General features: G+C 35.4%; 1 protein-coding gene across 11 annotated transcripts in view; it reads right to left on the reverse strand.

Moving 5' to 3' along the window:
• LOC128262530 (mitogen-activated protein kinase-binding protein 1) overlaps nucleotides 1–23,633 on the reverse strand; it is a 67,207-nt gene that overhangs the window by 15,199 nt on the left and 28,375 nt on the right. For 2 of the 11 annotated variants that reach the window (XM_052996836.1, XM_052996834.1), the window contains exons 1-2: nucleotides 23,281–23,531; nucleotides 21,157–21,641 (exon numbers count right to left, since the gene is read on the reverse strand). The exons of 3 other annotated variants lie outside the window; for them this stretch is intronic. In XM_052996836.1, the coding sequence (XP_052852796.1) occupies nucleotides 21,157–21,348 (192 nt within the window). In that variant the 5' untranslated portion in view covers nucleotides 21,349–21,641; nucleotides 23,281–23,531. Of the gene's footprint in view, nucleotides 1–2,977; nucleotides 3,857–21,156; nucleotides 21,642–23,169; nucleotides 23,532–23,633 lie in introns of those variants that run through there. 6 more of the 11 variants (XM_052996835.1, XM_052996843.1, XM_052996844.1 and 3 more) reach the window with 6 other exon arrangements.

Consider the following 23,633-nt stretch of genomic DNA (forward strand, 5'->3'; position numbering starts at 1 on the left):
GTAATATATGGCAGACAGACGTAAATCAGAATTCAACAGTGGGCGATCCGTAAGACGACTCTGTCAACTTTGGCATGTAGAGGGCATCCAAAAGATGCTTGATTTTTAGTTCTGCGTCGCAAATGCGAATCGCAAACTCGGATTCCGATACAAAGTAAACGAAATAAACGAATACATTCCGACTGAGATCATCTCGAACGGACAGAGAAACAAAACAAAGTAGCTCCAAGCACGTTTGTTTACTGCGAGAATTACTTTATTGGCTTGTTTCACTTAAGCGTATATCAAGCCACACCAACGCAGCCTTTAAAATCTATATTTTAATGCATAAGGTCGATCTATGAAACCGGTTTTGTTTTTTTAGACTCTCTCATTCGTTCCTCTCCCGCATATTTGCATTTTTAATGACAATAATATGCCGTGAAATTGTTAACAAATTTTCTGAGCATGACTAAAATAATGCAACAATGAAAATATGCAAGCCATGACTGAAGAAATGATAATCAAAGCAGCTTCCCCCGAAATCATGACCAACTGGCATTGATTTCACTTAAGTGAAAAATAGAGAGAGATATCTCGAGGGAACAGCGTAATTACGGGGCGTATGCGCAACCAAATCCGTGAGCTTTGATTTCAACTGCCGATTTTTCAAACGATAATAAGGCAAAGCAGAGGCACGGAAAAATTTAATGGGGTTTTTATTATTTTAAGAGATTTATTTGTTTGGAAATTATGTTGTATTACATTTTTAAAGGACTTGTTGAGTTATATTTATTTGAGTATTTTTATTTGTTAAATAAAACCAAAAGCTTTCTTTTCCTCAAATATGTCCTGGTTAATTTATTATTCTGGGTTTTCAGTTTCATAAGCAACAAACAATTTGCAAACATTTTCAAAGCATATTTTCCCTACCACAAACAGCTGCCGCATGTCGATAGGTATTTTAAATTTCATTTATTTTACACATTTACTTCGTTTTTGTGCAAACGGAAGTCCACACACGCCATCTATCAAAGCTTAATTTGGGAGCTGCCAAATACAAAAGAGCGCACAAAAAACTAAGCCAAACAAAGCGAAATTCTTTTGTTACCTATTTGGTGTAGTAGCGAAAATTTATGTCCAGCAGAAAAGAACTCAGATTTTCATTTTGTGTGACAGATGCGGCAGTTAAATGATAATTAATTATTTAACGAGTGACGACGAAATCTTGGCCATGACCAGTCTGTAAAATTGGAAAAAAAAGAAGCGAAGTCCGAGGCAAATCACTTTTCGGTCAAGTGGCTTTCGGCCAAATGCCCGGAGTTTGTTAATGAAGTGTCTGATTTTACTGGTGGTGCTGCTGTTTATTGTTTCTTCCAAGTTCAATGCACGCACCAGTTGGCTGCAATCGCTGGCCAAATTCTATACCAAAACCCACATGGTTTTTTGGTCTGAAACATTTCGGATTTCTGCCCACAATTCGAGCGAAAAAGGCCACAAATAAGCTGAAGCATTTGCAGCGGACAGGTGTCAACCTGCAATCACGCAATGAAAATGTTTACCTTAAGGCCACCAAAGCAAAGTGCTGAAAAATATGCAAATTTTAAAGCCCTCTTCAGTGAGAACCAAACTTGACTGCAAAATTTGGCAATTATTTTGGGGCTTCACGAAATGAAATTTCATTTCTCCATCACTTTATTAATATTTATAATTGAGCATGATGTTCATAAATAAATATATTTAATCAAATCAGCTCAATCTCTGAGGAAAACATGGCATGCCGCAAATTATAAGTTTGGTTACAGTCCAGCAGCCAAAACTCAACTGGCGCCCAAAAACAATAGCTAGACTTAATTGCCTACAGGCTTACTTAATAAATAAATACATAGCCAATCAGGAAAAGATTTCTATTGAGAATTTCATTGTATAATTTAGGCGTGAGTTATTGAAAGGCTGATAAGCTAGCGACTTTTCAGCGTGGCATTATCAAATGAATATTAATTCTTGGCATAAATAAATGCTAAATCTATGGTGCAACCTTTTTTTGTTTTCTTTGGCAAATCTCTGCTTTGTATGTGTGCTTTTTGTTAGTTATTTTTTGTTTGCCCTACCACGTTTCGTGCATTTCCAATTGGCTTTCATCGGCTTACTCGACAACTGAACATGGCCCTCGTAACAAAACTAAGAAACAAAAACAAGTACACAGAACAAAATTAATGTAAAATCGAAAAAATAAACTTGACTTTTTAGAAAATTAAAGGGAAAAATAGTAGAAAACTATTTCTAGAACATTTATATTAATTCAAATGTTTTGAACACTTTTTTACATTTTGAATGGCTTAAAATTTGTTAAATTCATTTTCTCTGTTAAGTTTCCTTAAGCAACACATTTTTTTTCGGTGCAGAAAAAGAAATACATACAAATGGCAGTTAAATATACCTTCTGATACATTTGTATCTACAAGGCGGTTACGTGAGCAAAATGTATATGACTATGAAAATAAGCCAAAATCCAAGCCAAGCCAAGAGATTTTCGATTGAATAAAATCGAATTACGTTGGATTTTTTACTAAAATACAATAGGACTGTGGTATTTTCTATTGAGATTCCTCCTTTGAGTTTTAGAAGCTGCCGACATCAGCTAATTGCCTATAATTACCCAGGGGGCAAAATGCGGCAGCTCGAGCTCAAATAGAATATTTATGCCGGGGCAAAAACCACAAAAATCCATTACAAGTGCGGAGACAAAAGTTTTCTATAGCAAAATGAATCATGTGGTTGGAGTCCGCCCAGAGTGGGTAGAAATCTCAGTCATGGAATGGATACATCTAAAGCATTTAGCCAAACGGATGTTGCTGCTTTCTGGTTAAAATGCAAAACGGGGGGAAGAAGGCCAGTGAAAAGCCGGTCAGAACTTGCTTTCTAAGCGAGGCATATGGCATATGAAAGTTGAAATGGAAGCGATTTCATTTCGTCCACAAAAGTGGACGACCTTTACCTCGTAGGCTGCCACATCCTCTTTGCCATAGATGGCAGTTGGCGATGAGTTTCGTGGGGCGAACATTGCTCAATTCTCTCTTCGTTGGTCCTCGAGGACACACAAAACAACATTCCTCGGTAAATATTCACTTATTTAGTTAATTGCAAATCTGGCTTCTTCGTTATCTTTATTTTTATGGCACATTTGAGACGACAGACGCCCACCAAAAACCCAAACTTAAGGCTATAAATTCGTAATTGTTTCTGTTCAGTTCCACTCGCGAGATTTGGGGGCGTTGTGTGGTTTCGTTTTTCGTATAATTAATAATACACTTTAAATAATACTTTTAACAGTTTTTCATTCGTTGCTTTTCGGCTATTTCTGATGACTAGTCTTTATAGCATTTTGTCTTATGTTTCTTCGGTATTTTTATTTCTTTTTTTTCTTTTGCGACTTTGTCAAGGTCGTGTTGGGTGTTCTCTTTTTGAATCCGTTCGGTTCGTTGTATCTTTCAGTGCTGCGCGGTATCTATATATCTTTTACTTTACCACCAAAACTACTGAGCTATAAATTGTTTTTTAAATTTTTTCTTAGATTTTTGTTTTTTTATTTGCGTTTCTTCAACTTTTGTGTAAATTTTCATAAAATATTCGTTGCACGTTTTTCGCTGGCTTGCTTGCTAATTTCTTTTTACAACAATTAAAGCGTCGCCTTATAATTATTCAACAAAACAAAATCGCTGGTCGTTTGTGGTTGTTGCAATTTGTTTTACACCACTACTTTTTTTTGTAGTAGTTATTGTTGTTGTTATTATCGTTGTTTTTTGTGACAGCCGCTGTCGCGAATCGTTTTTTAGCGCGGCTCAAATGAAACTGGCAAGATTTCAACGATTTCAGCACGACGTCGCCGATATTGAGTTTGAGCTAACAGCCAAAAGCCAACAGAGAGCTTGAGATATGGCAAGAGATATAAGATATGGAGAGAAGAAAACCAAAACAAAAAAAAACGCTCGTTTGAAGACCTGTCCAATTGAGTTTTTGAGAGACACGCACACTCGTATCTGTTAGATACTCCGACTTCGAGCTCTTTAATTTGCATATTTCACGATGAAACACACAGCAAAACACGTTTCTGTCCGCAAGTCCAAAACAGCAATCGCTGTTCTAACACGCGAAGTGAGCGAACTACTTCAAATCGACGACTTCGACCAATGCAACTTTGTGCGGGAGGGCCGAGAAATGGTGGCTTAAACTTAAAACTCACTAAAACAATTAATCAATTGACGCTAGTTTTGGCACCCACATTTGCTTTAATTACTTAATAATCTGCATATAGTGGAAAGTTGTGGCATTTAAAGGTCTGTCTACACTGCCCACCGATCGCAATAAATTCTCGGAATTACGGAATTGGTGGGCGTACTACTATCCATGATACATGATACATGTTCCATGTTCCCTCCAAATGCCGTAAAACGAAATTAGGCAAATCAACCATCGAGTGGCAGTAGCTGACATTACAATGAGAGTATCGTATTGGGTCAGTCAAGTGGAACACATTTACCACTGCCATGCAGATAGTTAGATACGGATACAGATGGCTTCAGATACAGATACATATACAAACTGAGATACAGATATATGGGGCTATAGAGTGAATGTTTGTTTGGGCTGGTGCTTTGGTCAAGATTCAGTCTCTGTGGCAATGGCTAAATAAAGCCATAGAAGTGTGCACTGTCCATTTGCAGAAAATATGGAAATTGCCGTCGTATGACTTATGGGCGTAATTGAGAGGAGTCTTTTATTTAGCGGCATTTCATGAAATTATAGGTTTCTGAATACTTATTACAATTAAGCTTAGAATATAATACATTTTAATAAGAGTGTCTTTAAGCTTTTTTTTTTGGGATTTTTTTTTGTTTAAATTACACTACATAAAATATATGTATCTATGACTTATGGTGGTAACTGAGAGTTTGTTATTTAGGTTTTTACGTTAAGGCACTTCCTGAAGTTATAAGTATAGTTATAAGTATTTCAATACAAATTTAAATTAAGCTTAACGTTCGGTATATTATGTCATTTTTTTCAGTTTTAGTAAGTTATTTAATTAAGAGTTTTTATATGAACAACACATTAAAATAAAGCTTAGAGAAGGGTTAACTATGAAAAGAGTCAATTCCAGATGTGTATAGGACTTATTTCCGTGTATATTAAATTACATAACAATTTGATTTATTTTAACTAATCTTTATAAACGTCTAATTCTTGAATTTACTTTTTTTTTATAAATAAAGGTGCCCTACAGTTTGTCGTTACCTATAAACAACCCATTCCCCACACACATCTGTCGACACACAAAAACTTTTGATTCAAGTGCAATCATAAGCTTAACTATTGCACAAAGACCAATCAAAAAGGTAGCTACCTTTCCATAAACAACTCACCAAAGACAAACAACAACAACGGAGACGACAGAAAAGAAAATCAATTTGCATAACACAAATCAAGTGAAATAATCAGGCATCTGTGGAGAGAAAAGAGACTGAGGCTAAAAAACCAAAGCAATGCCCAAAACAAATCCAAACTTGAAACGCACTGCACAACAGATTGACAAACAAACAAAGCACAGGCAAACACACTGGAAAAAATGCACAGTTGACAGACACCTTTAGTATTTTCCCCTCCCCCCTCCAGTTACCCCCCGTATCGCCCTCTATGTATACATTTCCCTGTGATCCGAAATTGTGCAGCCAATTTCTTTATCTTGTGCCATGGCCAAGTCGCAGTTCGGCGCTAGTTTATGGGGGAAAGTTACAAGCGACTTGCTCTGACAGATGCTAGGCGGATAGATATAGATGGTGGTATATCGGGGGATAGGGGTTATATCGGGGATAAGGGGGATTCCCGGGGGACCGCATGCATGCGCCGCATATTCAAATGAATGCAGACTGCTCATTGTTGCTGCTGCTGTTGCTGGTAGCCTTTGCAGATACACAGAAAAAAAAATATATGAAACAGACAGTCAATATGTTTTATAAAAACACAAAACGTCGTATTAAAGTCACATATTTATTATTACATGTAAATACTTGAAAAAAATTTAAGCAAATACAAAATCTCATAATTTTATCGAAAACAACATGTCTGGTTACAAAAATGAAATTAAATAGAAACAAAAGGGAAATGTATTAGATATTAAAATAAATGTATTAGAATTAAATGAAATTAATCAGAAATTAATTGAAATTTAACTAAAATTGATTGCAATTTTTAAGAAATTAAATGAAAATCAAATGTGTTAAAAAGTAAAACTTAAATATTTTTTTTTGGCAAGTAAATAGAATTGGTAAAATATTTAAATATTCATATATTTTTAAACAAAAAAAAATTTAATTTGGTTTTAAGCAATCAATTATTCTTTCATTTCAATTTTAAGCCGAGCAGTGTTTTGATTGTAAAAGTAAAACATATTCTTTCAAAGTTACTGTGTACAACTATTTTATTTAGTCAATAAAAAGGTAGTTGGAAATAAGAAAGATTTTATTGTTGCTGTCAAGTTTTCTCTTCGTGTACTTGTTTGGTGTTTGCTGCTGTGCCACTTGGCTGCCTTTTTCCTTTGATTTGCGCCGTGAAAAATCACTGGACTGCACTGGAATTACAAACTATCCCATCCACCGTCTGTCTGCGGAGAGCTATTTATCGCCTTTGCAATCCCACCTTCTTGCAATTTGTAATTAAAATACCTTTTGCCTCATTGTCATTTTTGGATTGTACGATTTTGAATAGTTTTTTTTTTGTAATGCAAATTGCCAATCGATTTACTTTTGTTCGGACCTGACCAATGCTGGAAATGTGGAAATGAAGCCTTTGTTCGATTTGATTTGTGTGGGCACACTATAATCAATAAATATTATGATTTATTTGCATTGTTCTGGGCGTCGCAGATTATATCTCTGATCTTTGTGAGTTAAAAAGTAGGCAGTCTGCCAATTTGGGAGTCTCTCTGGAGGGTTGATAATGAGTTATGACCGAGATAATTTAGAATAATTATATAATTGGACTGAAGGTTTATGAATTTGGGAACAGCTTAATTAAAAAAAATGGGCAAGTGTGAAAATAATTATGTTTTATAAAAAAAATATTAGGAGCTAAGATTTATATTAAAAATAAGGCGCAGGTGTGAATATATCTAAGATTTATGGAAATATTTAATAATGGTACGCGATATACAAAAATATTTTAATTAAATACATTCATACGAATGAATATCTTAATTATTGAAATTGATCATTTCTTCCTCAAAAATGTCTTAAAAAATCCATCGATCGTTGATTGACTTCGAAAACCACTCAACATTTCAATCCCAGCTGTCGATCCGTTCAATCAGCGCTCCAATAAACCCACTCAATCTATTCTGGTGTGGCGCATGCGCATTTTGTCAATCTGTCAATATCTCGGCAGCTCGAATTAAAAAAGCTTGCGGTGAGGTAAGCTTGTGAAAATCTGTGAGCAAATCTCGACTATCCGCGCCAATCATTTGCAGTCCCATTGAAGCATTGCCGACAATTTTGATTAATTGCACAGATTTGCAGCTAGCAGTTAGCTGCAATCCAAAGTGTTACAACAACAGGTTGGCCATCAATTTTATGTTCCCCAATTAAATCGAAATCAATAAACCCATAAAGCTTAATCATTCGGGGTGTTGGAGAAAATATGCCAGATAAAAATGGTAAAAAAAAATATGAAACATAATTCAATAATAAAGCGTGGCAATTTACTCCGCGTACCACTTGAACTACGTGACAAGCGTGATGGCTCTTGGCGTTTTGTCGGTGGGAAAAGTCTGGGAAAATCTGCCCATAAATTTTGGCAAGGCGGAAAAAGCGGCCACAAAAGAAAACAGTTCATGGAAAGTAGGAAGAAAATATTTAAGGGGCCAGGTTACTCTCGGGTGTCAAAGTTGATGAAAGATGCTGCCAGCTCCAACGGGCTCTTAGTTTTAGCTTTAAATTTAACTTTAACTTTTCCAAGGTGGAGTGTCTTTAGGCTGAGGAGTTTCAATCTCGCGACTGCATCTTCGGCGGCTTTAGTTGATTTGAAAGTTTAATCAAGCATTAGTGTTAGTTAAAAGGCCTTTTCGGTGCTTTTATTGCCTCTTTTTTTTGTGGACTTGTTGGTGGAACGTAGTGCACTTTGTAATGGCCGCGCAATTTGTCTAATGATTGCTATTTGTGCAAGTAATTTGGAAGTGCAGATCAAAGAGAGAGAGGATGGAGTTGAAAGTCTTTTTATTCCGGTCGATTATAAGTGTTAATTATATAGCTTAACTTCCGAGAGGGTCATTAAAACGCTTTCGTTGTAAGATTTCTTTAATTGACTATCCCAACTGTGATTTGAATAGCTAAGTGAACGTTTGCTGACGTAAATTGAAGATGATGGTATGGTAATGTGTGGGCTATAGCGGGTAATTACTGTGGGAAGACAGAGAAAAGTGCTTAGAAAACCAGCTATTCTTTAGAACTTTTTTTAAAGAACTCATTTTAATAGGAGTTAATCAAAAACTAAATATTTAAATATATTAGGATCCATAGCTTAAGCAGAAGCAATTTACATTTTATTTATAAATATAAATATTAATAAGGTAGCAAACATATATAAATATAACCAAATTTGATCAGTTTTGACTATAATTAACTTTTATAAACAGCTTGCATCTCAAATTTCCAAGCATGACCATTTTGACCCTTTTGGAGTATCACATCTTAACCCTCATTATCTCAGTTCATTTGTGGTCGTTTCTGTTGCCTTTGCATATCAATTTCCCTGCAGACAACTTAACCCATTATAAACTGATGGCCCCATTCAAGATATTGATTACATAATGGACAGGCCAAAACCAAAAAAAAATATATCAATTTCGTGTGGTCACAAAATGCATTTTAAAGATTTAATTATATAGAGAGTGAAACATTTTTATATTCCATTTTGTTCGTTGTGTGTGCTTCATTTTTATGTACTGCTAAATGGTGCAGAGGAGTTGTTGTGTTCGCTGTTGTGAAAACCACTTGAAAAAAATGCGTTTCAAATTGAAACGACGAGAAACGCCCACAAGCAAACAAGATGCAGATACATGCGATTCCATATGTTATACAAAAAAGTCTCGGGAGCTGCAGCAGTTGCAACGCACTTAGCCAAATTGCTACAATTTGACAAATACAAAAATAAAGAAATACAAAAAAAAAACTAGAGTACACCCAAGCCAAAAGTGTTGGCTCTAATAACAAGTGTCAGTCTGTCAGCTGCCAGCCCCCAAAATCTGCCCACAGTTTTTCAATTCTGCTGTTTTTTATTATTTAAATGCAGTTCTTTGCATCATTTTGTGGCGGTGATAAATTTTAAGTACTTAATTTTGTGGTATTAAAATGGTTTTTATGACATTACTTATAATTTGATTAAAAGTCGGCAAAAGCATTGAAGTGATTGATAAATCATTTCCGGCATTTCATAAATTTGAAATCACCTAGATGCCAATGCCTGCCCACGATTTTTTATTTGCACTATTATTGATATGTGTATTCATTTTATAGGTAGTTTTAAAAATAAGGAGACTTAAATTGAAATAATAATACTTTGGGCAAATCCCCTGATGTTTAACTAATATAAATAAATTTTAAAGGCAAAAAAACGTAAATTTTTTTTTTGTTTTCAAATTTTTTTAATATTTTTAGAAAAGTATTTAGAGCTTGGCTTTGGCATGTAGTGATCATTACATTTTTTCGTTGACCAAAACACAATCTATCCGAATCGAATTAACAACTCAAGACATTAATACGCCTCAGTTCAGCTTAGTTGCTTCTTTGCGACCATTTCGGAGCCGCTTACAAAAGGCAGAAAATAAAGAAACAAAAAACTCAATGGGCAAATATCTAGTATATTTCTTGAAAACACATGACAGGCGGCAGACTAAATTGTAGTGCAAAAAAAGATAGCTAAATAAATTATGGTCAAATGTAATTTAGCATTTTTTTGTGTGTCGCGATATTTTGCGTGCTTGGCTTTTTTTTTAGTTCGTTTTTTCTCATTTCCTGAGCACATTAAACAACTGTATAATTCACACCCAGACAGACTTTATGGAAACTTGTCTTAGTTTATTAATTATAATTAGTTTACTTGCATAATATTGGTAAGTTTATTAATACAAATTGGAATTGTACAGGATGTTGTTAAATTTAATGTGTATAACTTAAGTATGAGCAATTTAAAACATTATTAGTTTCATAAATAACAAAGGAGAAGCATATACTACTAACAAGTTCACAAAGCTATTAATTCATTAAGATTTGTTTGCAATCTATTGAGATATAAATAATATGATTCATAGCTGATAAGGTTGTTTACAAAATATTACTTATACGACATGTGGTGCGGCAAAACTAGAAAGGATAAATTATTCAAGTGATTAAATCTATTTTATGACATTGGTTTTTTAGAAGCTATTGCAATTTTAGAAGTATCCACACCATTTTTATATTTAGAAAGCTTACATAATCATTTTGTAAAAGATCCCAAAAGTATACACTATTTGTTAAAGAAATTTAAAATGTAATTTTAAATAAAGCACACAAATTTATTAAATGTCAACACTTTGCTAAAATAGGATTTTAGTAACAACTTTACCTAAGCCACCCCTTTATTTGCATTACTTGTAAAAAAAACAGAGATCGACTAACCACAAGTCAATCCTGTTTGAATTTATTCCCATTCCAAGGCAAATAATCAAAGACCACACACATTGTGGATCAACAAACAAAGAACTTTAAGGCTATGCAAATTTTTGGAAGACAAAGGCAGGAAAATAGAGGTGCTATTCAAAACCAAAGCCATGTCATATAAATTGATTACTCATCTGGGTCAAAAGAGATGGCAAAGAAAGAGTCAGAGTGCGGGGATTAAGTTACCAATTCTTCAATGAGCCGTAAACAACAAGATTTAGCAACCTCAATTTGCAATTTACATATGCCGCTGCAGCTCTCTTTTTTGCCTCGATTTTGTATCTGCATTTGAGTGGGCGTTCCGACAAATAAAGCCAACAAATTGTTATGGTTGTTTGTGATTATTTTTACAGCTTATTAAACAGTATCGAATGTATTTTTTTTTAGGTCGTACGTGACTACCAGGTAAATGCAAAATGCAATTGGGCAGCTCAGACAGGTGAGAAAACTTAGGAAAAAAAATCAATTATCTCTGATTTTTCTGCGCCAATAAAAATGTCATGTTAAGCCCCCTAGTTAACCCCAAATAAATCATAGAAATATAATTTTGATTTATGATCGAACTCAACCCGCTGGACAACGAACAAAACGGTTAATAGAAAGCTTAGATTCAACTTAAGAAATGTTTTATTTATGACTTCTGCGGCACGCAATTGAGCCAAAGCCAAAGAGAAATAAAAGCAATTTCGATTGAGTAAAGAACCACTCAAGCAACTGACATCATCTGCTGAGACAGCAAAAAAAGCTTTTTGCGTCTCAGAGCTAAAACAAATCCCATTAGAAATGCATTTGCTAATCCGAAAACAAAGCCTGAATCACAAAAATCAAACTAAATTGAGGTTTAACAAATTCCTAGCTCGGGCTGCGCTCTAATTAAAAAATCAGCCTGTTGATTAAACAGAAAAAACTTATAAATTATTACAAATGAGAAGAAAAAAAAAGAAACTTTCCCAGTCGCATTGTGGGCGTCAAAAGCTATGGATTGATAAAAAGATAAACAGTCTATTATTACCGACAAAATGCAAATGAGTCGAACATCTTATCTTCACTTAACCTTTTGCCCGCCTGAGAAAGTTTATCTGTCAAAAAATGAAACGCTCATCAAGTGGGCGGCCACAAATTGATTTTCTTATAAATGTTCTTGAGCTCAGAGTGTCTGGTGGGATTTTCGGTAGCTTCATAAGATACAGTATCTTTATCTGGGCGAGAACAAAAACATTTAGGAGTGCCCCATACATCAATCAATTTGCTAATCATGTGGGTTGTATAAAAAAAGAAAGAAAAACGCTAGAGTACAAAGCACAAAAAGAAAAGGTGTTGAAAGTGGAGTCCAAGTTAATGGGAGGAATGTTTAAGTAGAATTGGGACAGGCACGTATATACCTTAATTATACAAATTTAAAGGCAAAATGTTAAGTATTTTATAGCCATTGTTAAATAAAACACATTTTAGGCAACATATAAGCCCAACAAATCATATTTTATAGTTATAACGTGTGTTTACACACTCTTCCAACATATTCATGCGATACCTTTTAAACACGTTTGCACACAAGTTTAGGCAAATTTGACAACTTTTTTGCCACTCGCCGGCCGAACAGCATTCTCGCATTTCGAACTTCAAATGTTTTTTGCCGATTGACTGCCACAAATCAAGTTTAAGTACAGCAACAAACCAAAAAACTAAACAAAACTATGTAGAATAGTAGAAAAAAAAGAACCAAAACAAATGCTGTCAGTGGGCTGAAACAAATGTAATTGCGCGTGTCGAAATGTGGAACAAAAAAAAAAAAACAAAAAGATACAGATACTCTGTCAGTCATTCAGCCAGCCTACAACTTTTAGATTGTAAACTCTTGATAAATTTATTTGTCTACGGGCGACAAAACAATTGAATATTTTTGCCGGCCGGCTTTAACACAATTTAAAATGCACAACGCATCGGGAAAAAAAGAAGAAAATACAAAATAAAACGAGAATAAATGCTGGCTGCATTTTAAAATTACTCAGACAGGCAGAAAGAGAAGACAAAACTGCAAAGTGTTAACTAAGGTTTTTATGGTGCGGTTAACGTTCAACGATCGCGACTAAAGGAAAATGAAAAAGACGTGCCAAAAACCAGACCCTACTACTCTCACCCTTTTCCCCCATTTTCATTTTCTTCGATTGCATAAAACTTTTCCGGGGAAAGAGAGACAGAGGGAAAGATATAAAGTCAAGTGAAGTTTTTCAATCTGTCGGATTGGGCAAGAAATGCGGTTACAAAATATTTCAGCCATCAATTTGGCGGCTTCAACAAAGTGTGTGGAGGGTTTTCGACTTAACGCTAGTAAAACTGTCAGGCTGACAAGTGGCCATCAAGTGGGTGGAGTCGAGTGGAGACTGTAAAAAGAATGTAAGGGCCTGTGATTGATTATTGCAAGACTTTGGGTAAACCTATCGTTGGGCTGAACATAAATAAACAGGGAAAATTTAATTGTTGAAACATAAAAATTAGAATTAAATGAAAGAAAACTGACAAAACTTTACATAAATATAAAAAATATTTAATGTCTAGTAAAACTATTAATTTATATATTAATATTTAAAGATGTTCTTCTAAGCATTTAGAGTTCTACAAATATTAACGTTGTTGATGTTGCCAAAGTTTAGTACCTAATAGAGTAAAAATAACTATTTTTATATTTCAAAACTAGTTAAGTTAAGCATTGTCTGGTAAAATAATTCCACACTCCCATTTATTCAGCCCGCATAACGTATACCACCCGTGAACCACTTTTAAAAATTTTGCAAGCCATTTAAAAATAAATGTTTAAGTCATCTCCCGCCAGGCAAAGTTCTTGCCTCCATATCTAAGCTTCGTGGCTTATCGTAAATAATAAAAAATCTCAATTTCATTCCGACCTGCACTCGGACCAGTCGGGTTATTTAAATTCAGCTGCGAGCCAAAAATAAACAAATGACGATAAGCATAAGAAATCACGCTCCGGTCTGATATAGTTAGTGGTATATATACTATACACTATAAAGAATAATTCTCTTTAGTTAGGCAATGAGCAGAGAAAAATAACTAGTCACGTTTTTCCGGTGTTCAATGCCAAAACGCAAATTATGCAAATCTAAGATCGCAAATAAAGTGGGGGTTGGTGGTAAAGTTGGGGCATTGCTTATAAAGGGTGCCAAGACTTGGCTTCAAAAAAAATAATAAGACATGCCCAAGAAATATATTTATAATCAATAGAATGATGAATGGCGAGTTGAGCAATAGGTGAGTGGAGGTAAGTAATGGTTTTCAAGATTTAAAGGAGTAATAAATAAAGTAATAAATTTTAAATGCAGAGATTGCACTTTTAAAGTTAAAATAAAATCAAAAATATATGGCATAAAAAAACACTCTAGAATCTTTTATTTTGTCAACGTTTTTCGAGGTTCTTTTATTCTGAAATAAATTTAAAATTCTTAAACTTTGTTAGAATCACATGAGCTTCCTTTTTTTTGCCAACTTTTCTTGAATTGTTTTCGCCATGCTTGAAATGAGTTTTCGCTCGGATCAAAAAGAGTTTGTTACGCTTTGTTGCCCCAAATCACAAGCAACTGACATTACCACCCGTACATACATATAAATAAATAAAACGGATTTAGATACACGTAGTTCTTGTTTTCGGTTCAGTTCATTGACACTTTCCACAAACTTGTTATAATTTCATGGGTCCTACATTCCTTCCCCTATATCTAAACCTCTCTCGCTGTCTGACTGTCTGTCATTTGCGGCTCTAACTGTTTTGCATTGTTTTATGGTCAGCCTGACTTTTTTGTTCACACATGGGAAACAAAGCCATCAAATAAAACAGCCAGCCAACAAAAACAAAACTAACAAAAAAAAAAGCAACTGAACACGATGTGCTGCAACAGTTACCATTTAATGAAAGGTGTGGAACCACAGTGGAATTACGGGTACAGTGGGGCATGTGTGGGTCACCCATGTGGGTTAGAAGTTGCACCACCGAAGTGCCTGAGTAGCTTAATACCGTTGGCTTATTTAATGTCACAGTTACACGATCTTTTCTCGTTGATTTGGTAATGCATAAAAGAAATGTGCGTTACTTTTTTCGCTTCACGACCAAAAAAAGAAAAAAAGCAAGCCCTCTGGAAATTTATGTGTGCTCTACATAAATGCCTTTGTAATTAGCCACTAGGCGGTTCGTCAGCCCAACCACTTTTGTCACGTTCTCTGGGCTTTCAGCTGTTCAAGATGGTGATGATGATGTTGTTGAAGTTGCTGTCTTTTGGGACCCCGAGCATGAAATTGCCGGGGGCATAAAACTACCGTGAGTTCTTTGAAAGCTACAAAAGATATACGGCAAGTGGGTGTCAATTGGCAGCTAAGTTGTCTTGAAAGGTTTGAATAAAATATGTAAGCTACCTATGAATATCACGCACAAGTTGCAGAAGCAATTGTCGATTCATGATATCGGTAAACCTATTCAGAAATTTCTTGCGAAGGAATGACAGCTGCAGTTAAAAATGTGGAGTTGCAAAAATATTATGCTTAAAATTCTTCAAAATAAAAAGACTGATAATGAATAGATATATGAAAAATTCCTATACTTTTACAGTCAAAAATGTAATACTGTGGTATTCTGAACTTCCAATAAAGGAATAATGCCAAAATAATAGAAATTTAAATAAAAAACGATCAATATTTGTATCATAATATTTTACAAATTTGTAGTGTTTCTTTGCTCATCAAGCAAATTTAAGGCTATTAAGTCAGCTAACGTTTAGGTCAATAAATATTTAAAATTCCACTTTAATAAACATCTAATTTCCCTTGATATACATTTATAAACTCTAGAATGTAAAAAACACATATGTAGTTAGCTTCCTTGACCCATACAAAACCATTAATAAATAAATCATGAACGAATCTCATCGCATTTACCATAATCCCATCTCACTTTCAGCACCACAGATCCATTCCTTATTTATGCCACCTTCATTTCACTTACTTAGCGGAAACTTTAGCCTTGAAACGTTCCACTCGCACAGGTAAGTAAGTGCATCGGTAATTGGGCTTGATAGTCGGGCTAATAACTAGAAGATGGCACGCCCTACGGCCCATAGAAAAAAAAAAACAACTTCGAGTGGCACCAACGAAGCAAAACCTTACAAAAGTAAAACCAACTGAACTGAACTGAGCCCAACCCAAGAAAACAAAAATTGAAACGAACGCTGCGAGCTGGCCGAAAACATTAATCATGCAAATGGCCCAAACACTTTTTCTCTCGCTTTTGGAAATTACAATCCAGAAAATGCGCCACTATGGGTGACTGCTCCCACAAAAAGGTGGATACTTATAGATTATGGTGCAAAGGGGGGTGGACGGAAAAGCGAGAAAAAAGGGAAAACAGTCTTTGAGGCGTTCGGCCAAGCGACCAAGCGGCCAAGCGTTTTCCACATGGCCGCACAGAAAATTAGCAAACGAGATCAGTCCTAGAAAAGCTATCTATATATATATATATATATATATATATATATATATATATATATAGTACGTGTGGAGCTATCGGTTTGCAGATTTTCAATACGAGAAGCCCGAAATGTAAATACATCAAGGAAAAGCCGCTTTGCGAACGGGGAAAAGTTGAAAGTAAAAGGAAAGAGGAAAGGCGACTTTCCCAAAACAGCAGCAGCAAAAGCAAAGGCTACTCTAGGCTGGTCTGCTCTCTGTTTTTCGATTCCCCATAGAGGTTTTTTCTGCTTTTGCGTGGGTGTGTCGTTTTGTCGGCGGATCCAAAAGCGCACTGGGGATTAGCATATATAAGCGCCCCAGGAAATGCAAGTTGGGGCTACTAAGCCACGCAGGGAGTGAAAAACCCCCAAAGAGATCAGTTCAAAAAGGAAAATGGCAAAAGGCAGAACGAAGACATTTTACTCTTAATTCTAGCTTATTTTCATATTAACAATAAAATAGTACTTAAAAAAAATATTTTTTCCGGTTTTTGCGAAATATTTTGTTATCTAAGAATATTTACAACTAACAACAATCTCTTTAACTGTTTACAATCTTAACAAAACTGTTAAATAGTTTCCATTTGAATATGGTTTTTTTATGACCCTTGTTATTTTTTACATTTTAACACATTTCAAGCCATTATTAAACATTTATTAATCGTAAAACACTTTTAGTTGGCACTTTTGACTTTTATGAAATGGCATAAAATATTTTTTATGCCAGCAAACATTCCTAAAAGCCTCGATTGTTTAAGGGTAAACCAAAGAAGGCTAATGCATTGCCACTTTTGGTTGGGATCCAAGTTTGAGGTGGTTGGAAGTCAACAGTCAGTGGTTTATGGGTGGTGGGTGGTTTTAGCCTGGTGAGTGAGTAGAGTGGTTTCTTTCTGCTGATTTCATTGTTCGGTTAGCAACGGCTTATGGACTTAAGTCGGGGCAAAGCCCAAAGCTGGGGCATAAATTAAGACTCGGATATTGTTTCAATCGTTAACTTTGTCTAATCTTGAAGTCTGCAATCTGGAGATCAAAAGCGGTGCAGGGGTAAAAGGGGAGGGGGCGGGAGCGGTCGCTTTGACTTTCAATATTCGTCGTGTTTTGTCGCATGCCCAAAAGCCTTTCAATTAAACGAGCCGCACGTTTTTATTTTTTTTTTGCGGCCAAAAAATGCATTTTAACGCCAAAGTTCGATAGCTTTAAACACACAAAAAAATAAAAACGGTAAGGCATAACAGTATGAGCTATAAACCACTGCAAAGTTAAACATACACATAGCACAGTGAAATTTTTCTTTTGAAATATAATTAATTTAACTACACTAAACTCTTTAGAAAAAATAATATATATACAAATATTTTAACTTCAAAATTACACTTTCTAACTGGTTTCATATATAATATTTGTTAGCGTTCAAATAACTTATATAAAAAAAACATCAATTTCATTTGATTTGTCATTAAGATCTTTGATCTTTCGTTTAATTGCGAGTCTCCACTGTATGTGGTAAGCATATATTTTGTTACATTTTGAGGCCAACATGGGTTGGGGCACAGACAACAAAACCGAACCGATCCAAACTGGCTGCTGTTTTGTTTTTTCTGGGCCTGACTCATGATACATATGCCGCATATTGATACAGTTTTCTGTTACTTTTCTGCACCACCTAAAATCGAGAAAAAGAAATGATATATATACGGCCTGGCCTGATAAAGTTGGGTAGGGCTGTGAGACTGGAAGTGGGAAATGGAAAATGCTGTTGTCATTGCACAAAGACCCCGTCTATTCATAGCCATTGAACTGGACACACAGCTTTTCCTCAGAATTTCCCGGTGCAACAACGTCAAGTGAAAAGCGGAAAAGACGCCGCTTCTGATTAAAACGGCAATGATTTAAATGCTTTGATCAGTTTTAATTAATTATACCATGGCATTCAATTCTTTCTGGCCAACGAAAGTCGAAAGTGGACGCGAAAGGAAACGAGATAAAAAGTCAAGGCCTCAAAAATGCATTCGCTTCCTTTCACAAAGTCTACGAAAAGAGTAAAGGAAACTTTTTGGAAAATGGGGAAATCCCAATGGCCACAACCTGACACTCAGCAACACGATTTGAGTTAATTAAGTTGCAGCTCCTTTAACGCCTACACTCTCTTTTCCACATCATTATTACACATTCACTACAGGTATTCACTCGCCTTCAAAAAACACATAAATAAGGTAAGATCCTCTGTGTTATCCATCCGTGACATGAGCCACCCACAATTGCAACATTAAGCGATCATTTGCCAAATAATTACATGATGTTAGCCGCAAATCAAAAGGTATTTTACAGATAAGTATATATCATATATTATAAGAACACACTTATGGAAACTTAATTGAATGTTTGCTTTTCTGGGGATTGAAAGATGAAAAAGATTGAAGAGTGAAGTAAATGGTGAGTTAGAAATGTTAAAAAATAAGATGTAAGGCTTCAAAATAAAGAATAAAGTTTAAGATATTTTAATAAGGTTTTTTGCTTAAACAGGAAAAACCCTAATTATATTTAATATGTTGTTATAAATTTATAATTCAAATTTAAATGTTCTTTATAACAAAATGTTTTTAAAGAACTCACAAACCTATTTAACTAAAATGGTAAAATAGCTCTTCAAAATAAAGAGTTTAATTAGATTATCACATTAAAAAAAAGACTTCCCACAATGGCATATCAATCAAAAAGTAAGCCTCTCTAATTGTGATCCGCTTAGCTGGTTTTAGCCAGGAAAACACCAATAAACAATGTCAGCAATTTTCAAGCAAATCTTAATTTTTCTTTTATCCAAAGCTGACAAATCAATTCCCCAAGCAGCAAATTAAATAAGAATGATTAAACATAAGATGACAAGAGGAGTTTTCACTCTGTGTTCGAATGCCTTAAAAAGAGTATCGTTTAGGCCATATTTAGAAGAGAAGAAAAGCCGTCGCCGACTAAGAAAGTTAGCAGATAGATACGCCGACTTGATAAATGCTTACAAATCGCCAAACGACACTTTACTTTCTGTGCAGTTAGAAAGTCGTGTTTGCGACTAATAGCGAAATATGATAAACGACAAACCCGGCTTGATGAACACTTTCCCAGCCGCAAACTGAGTGGGGCTGGTCATTAGAAGAAAACACCGCCGACAAGATAGCCGAGACGACTTTGCATTGGTTTTGTTTTATAGCCGAGAGAAAAAGTAGAACAAAAAAAGAGGAAAATCGAGATGAGTTGAGACCGCTTTTCCGCAAAGAGGCAGAACGGGACGAAGAAAGTGGCTGCACATTTTTGCTTTCAATTTGCCAAGTAGCCAGCGCAGATAACGTGGCGTATGAGCAATGTTCATGAGTAGGGCGGGTGGAAAATCAAGGGGAAATGGGGGATAGAGGGGGGCTGGATCATATGGGCCAAAACAATTATGGCTGCAAATGAAGTTGCTTGCTTTTGTGGTCTGCGGGTGGTGGGCGTGGTTCTGGGGGCAATTATGTCCAGCAGTCATGTAGAAAGGGGGGAAAAGCATCCATCCATCTGCATACATGGAAAATGCAGGAAAAACTGCATACACCTCCTCACGAGCCAATGTTTTCTGCTCCAAAAAGCTAAAAGCGGCTGTGAAAATGATTTTTCTTGATTTTCATCTCGTCTCAAAAATTGCAAACAACAAAATAATGCTTTAAACTGCAACATAATGAAACCGAAAGGTACACCGATATCAAAAAGGAAAATGCAAATAGCGTGTAAAAATGCTGTTTGATTATCCGCTAATGTGACCTTGAACTTTGGCACCTGCGATGGGAGAATAGGAAAAAAAAAACAGACAACAAACTTGTTAAATCACAATTCCCCCTCCAGGCTTTAAAGCTGATTAATTATTGCGCACTACGCAAGTAGAACGTTGAAAACTTTTCAGCCTTTTCCGTTGTACTATAGTTACCCCCCGAGGGAGAAACAAATTAGAAAATTGTTTGCCGCAAATTGCGCCGTGCTGACATTTGCAAAAGTTTTGCTGGTTTTTTTTGCCAAACAAGCAAAGTTGTCTTGCACGCGGCTGGAAAATGAAAAACGGACTTAGATAATAATTAAGAGATCATACGGGACTTGGCCAAATAAAGGTCAAAAGGGTCTAGGGCGGAAACTTTATATTTTTTCCCAATGCTTTTTTATTCTATACATTTTTGACTTAACGCAATCAAATGAATTTGAAAAACAGTAATTAGAAATAAATTTTTATAACACTGAGAATCGCAGAGAAAGGCTCTATTTAAAGCTTTTAGTAACATCCTAAATTACATTTTTCTAAAACAGGGCATAGAACAACAAATAAATGTAATTTTTAATTAAAGAAAACGTGTAAAAAAAATGATAATTATTTAAAAAGTAATATTTTAATTATAAATAATGAAAAAAAAAACCTTTACTGCTTTTTGACATATTGGCCAAACAAAACTCCCCCGAAAGCCAAATACTTAAATTGAAATGTCAAGTGCTGAAGACCCCTTAAGTAAAGCTCCGCTTCACTACCAAAACACTGAACTTTTATTGCCCCACAAAGGGGACATTTGCATCAAAAATAAATGAACGCGTGGAAAATGCACGACATCGAGTGAAAAAAAGAGGGGTAAAAACTGAGGAGCATAATTAATGGAAAACAAGCGGCTGCTGCACTCGTGGATCCATTCATGAACAATATGGAGTAATTTATGATGGGGTCGTCAGCTTTTTTTTAGCGCTTTGTTTGGTGGCAAGCCATTTTTCTCTACATTTTTTTTGCATGTTTTTTTTTTTAAGTTTTTTGTTTTTGGCCCCCTTATCTTTGGTTTTTTTAAGCCTTTTTTGTTTTCATATTTATTTTTGCAATTTTTTTGTTGTCTGATTTTTGTTTGCTTATGTTTTGAACTCACTTTTTCGCTGCGCTCGTAATTCGCTGGGAACTTGGGCGAGCCGAAGACCGATGATGGCGATGGGGTTAACGGCGACGCCAGCGGCGACTGCGACAGCGACTGCGACTGCAGCGCCATTCGCTGGTGATGCAGCGTGGAAAGCGTCGGCGTCGACGCCGACAGCGATGCCGGGGTCATGATTAAATGCCGCATTATTTTGCCCGATTTTCCACTAATTTTTCTCACTTCTACACACACCAGCTTTTCACTTGGTGTTGTTGCTGGGGTTTTTTTCACTTTTTGTTAACTTTGTTGTTGCTTTCTTTTTTATTGCACTCGTCGGTGGCGATTTACATTTCAACAATTACATTGTTTTTGCCGTTTGTTTTGGTCAGCTTTTCGTTACAATCCACTTTTTTATTTGAATTTTTTGTTATTTATTTTCCCCGGTCTCACAATTTATTTCACTGTAAATGTCAATTGCCTTTGTGAGGTGAAACATTTTGCTAAAAACAACAGAAATTTAATAAGCTAAATTCAACAGCTGCCGCGGATGTTGACAGAACGGAACAGTCATAGTCGCCAAATGGGTTACGTTCTGAATACCAGAAATAAAAGTGCTCTTTCACTATGCCCATTTCACTCTCTAATGTGTCTGTTCTCTAATTTGGGGTCAGTATTGTGATTACAAAATTATGAAAAAGATTTATAGAGATTTTTTCTGAATACATATACAATAAATGGTTTAGATTAGACGTGAAAACCATTTTGTATTCTAGACATCGCAACGCTTAGTAATTTAAAAAACGTATGAACAAATATAGAAACTAGAAAAACTTTTCTTAATTTTCATATATTGTATAGCTCGCTTTAAGTTTTCCCTTTACTTTGCTTTTCTCTTCAAATTGTTAACAATAATTGTAAAGATTTTTCGCTACCGCTTAGCAAACGGATCGCGATTCCCAACCTTTTCCCCTCTTTTCTCCTTATCTGACTACTTTAATTGCCTTTATTTTTATCACCTTGGCTCCTCACAAATTTGCGTTTCCCCTTTTGCTTGTCGCTTATCACCTTTTTTCCCTGCTTTTTCAATTCCGACTCTTGTTAATTTTGTATTCTTGTTGCTGCCTTAACTAGCTTTTTTTGCTGCTGTTTATTTTCTTCTGTTTTTATTGACGTGGATGAACCTTATCAGGTGAAAATAAGAATTGCAAACAATTAACAAATATTGTATTTACTTGATGCCTAGCAATTTACGCTGTTGCCAAATAAATCGTAAGCTCAATTCATTATTAATTGATATTTTCAGCTAACTGCAAAGCGCAAAAGGTTCAATTTCAGTTTCGATTTCATTCTTCTTTTTATCACATTTTTTTATTTTTAAACTGTCGAGCATATCAGAGTTTTGATAAGGATTTTGCTAAATAAAAAAAAAAGATAAAATGCGTATACGCCACCGGAGCACCAAGAAAAACTTTAAGTGTTTGCAAAATATTATGTTAGTACTTTTTTTGTGACAGCAATTTTATAAATTTGTTCTGAAAACACTAAAAATATTTTATGCTGTTTCTATATTTCTGCAAAAATAAGACTTCAAAAGAGAATCACTCTGAACTTCTGCTATTGCTCCGCCGAGCATTTTCTAATTTGCATATGACAGTGATCTAATCACTTAATTTAATTAACCGCAAGAATCTCGAAACTGTTAATTAACTTGGGTACTTTTTTTTTGTGCGACTTTTCTTGGCTCTTTTACAGATTATATAACGTCATTGCGATCATTAAAACTTGATGACGCTGGGTTAATTATTTTTTGTGTTTATTTCTTTTTGTTGTTGCTTGCAGTCGGCGTCTCTGTCGACCGAATTACACGCACCGAAAATGTACAAAAGAGACAACAGCAACAACTAACAACATTCGAAGGTCATTGCGCAGTTTTTGGGCAAATTAGAAACATGAAAAGCACACTTAAAACCTGAGCTTAACACGATTTAAGCGGGTCAAATGCAATTTGTTCGCCTGCCAAAATATTACTTTTATTTTGTGATATTTTTCTTCTTGTATTGTTGTATTTTTCCATTGATTAACTTTTCATAATTTTCCGAATTGCACAAACAAATTGCATGCGAAAACGGTTGCAAATACCAATACATGGGCAGCCAGGCGAGACGCGGAGAAAAGCGCGAGGAAAACCATAGAGAGCACGCAGGAAAAACGCGGCGTTCCAATTGGAATACGAATTGTATCTGAAAGGCGGCGACCAAAGCAAACGAAGCTAAAGCAGCGCAAAAGCAAAGTCGTTGGCGCAGGCAGAGCAAAGCTCAAAGCGCGAGAGCAATAGAGAGAGGAGAACGGAGAGAGAGAGCGCAAGTAAAAGCAACTAACGGGTTAAAAGTAGCCCCAACAGCTGACTTACAATAACACAAAACCGCAAGAGATATCCCCACTCTCCCACACAATAAATAAAAAGTACAACAGCGGATGGTATTAGAAAAAAT

Source organism: Drosophila gunungcola, unplaced genomic scaffold (genome assembly GCF_025200985.1).
Source record: "Drosophila gunungcola strain Sukarami unplaced genomic scaffold, Dgunungcola_SK_2 000001F, whole genome shotgun sequence".
Classification (NCBI taxonomy): Eukaryota; Metazoa; Arthropoda; class Insecta; order Diptera; family Drosophilidae; genus Drosophila; species Drosophila gunungcola.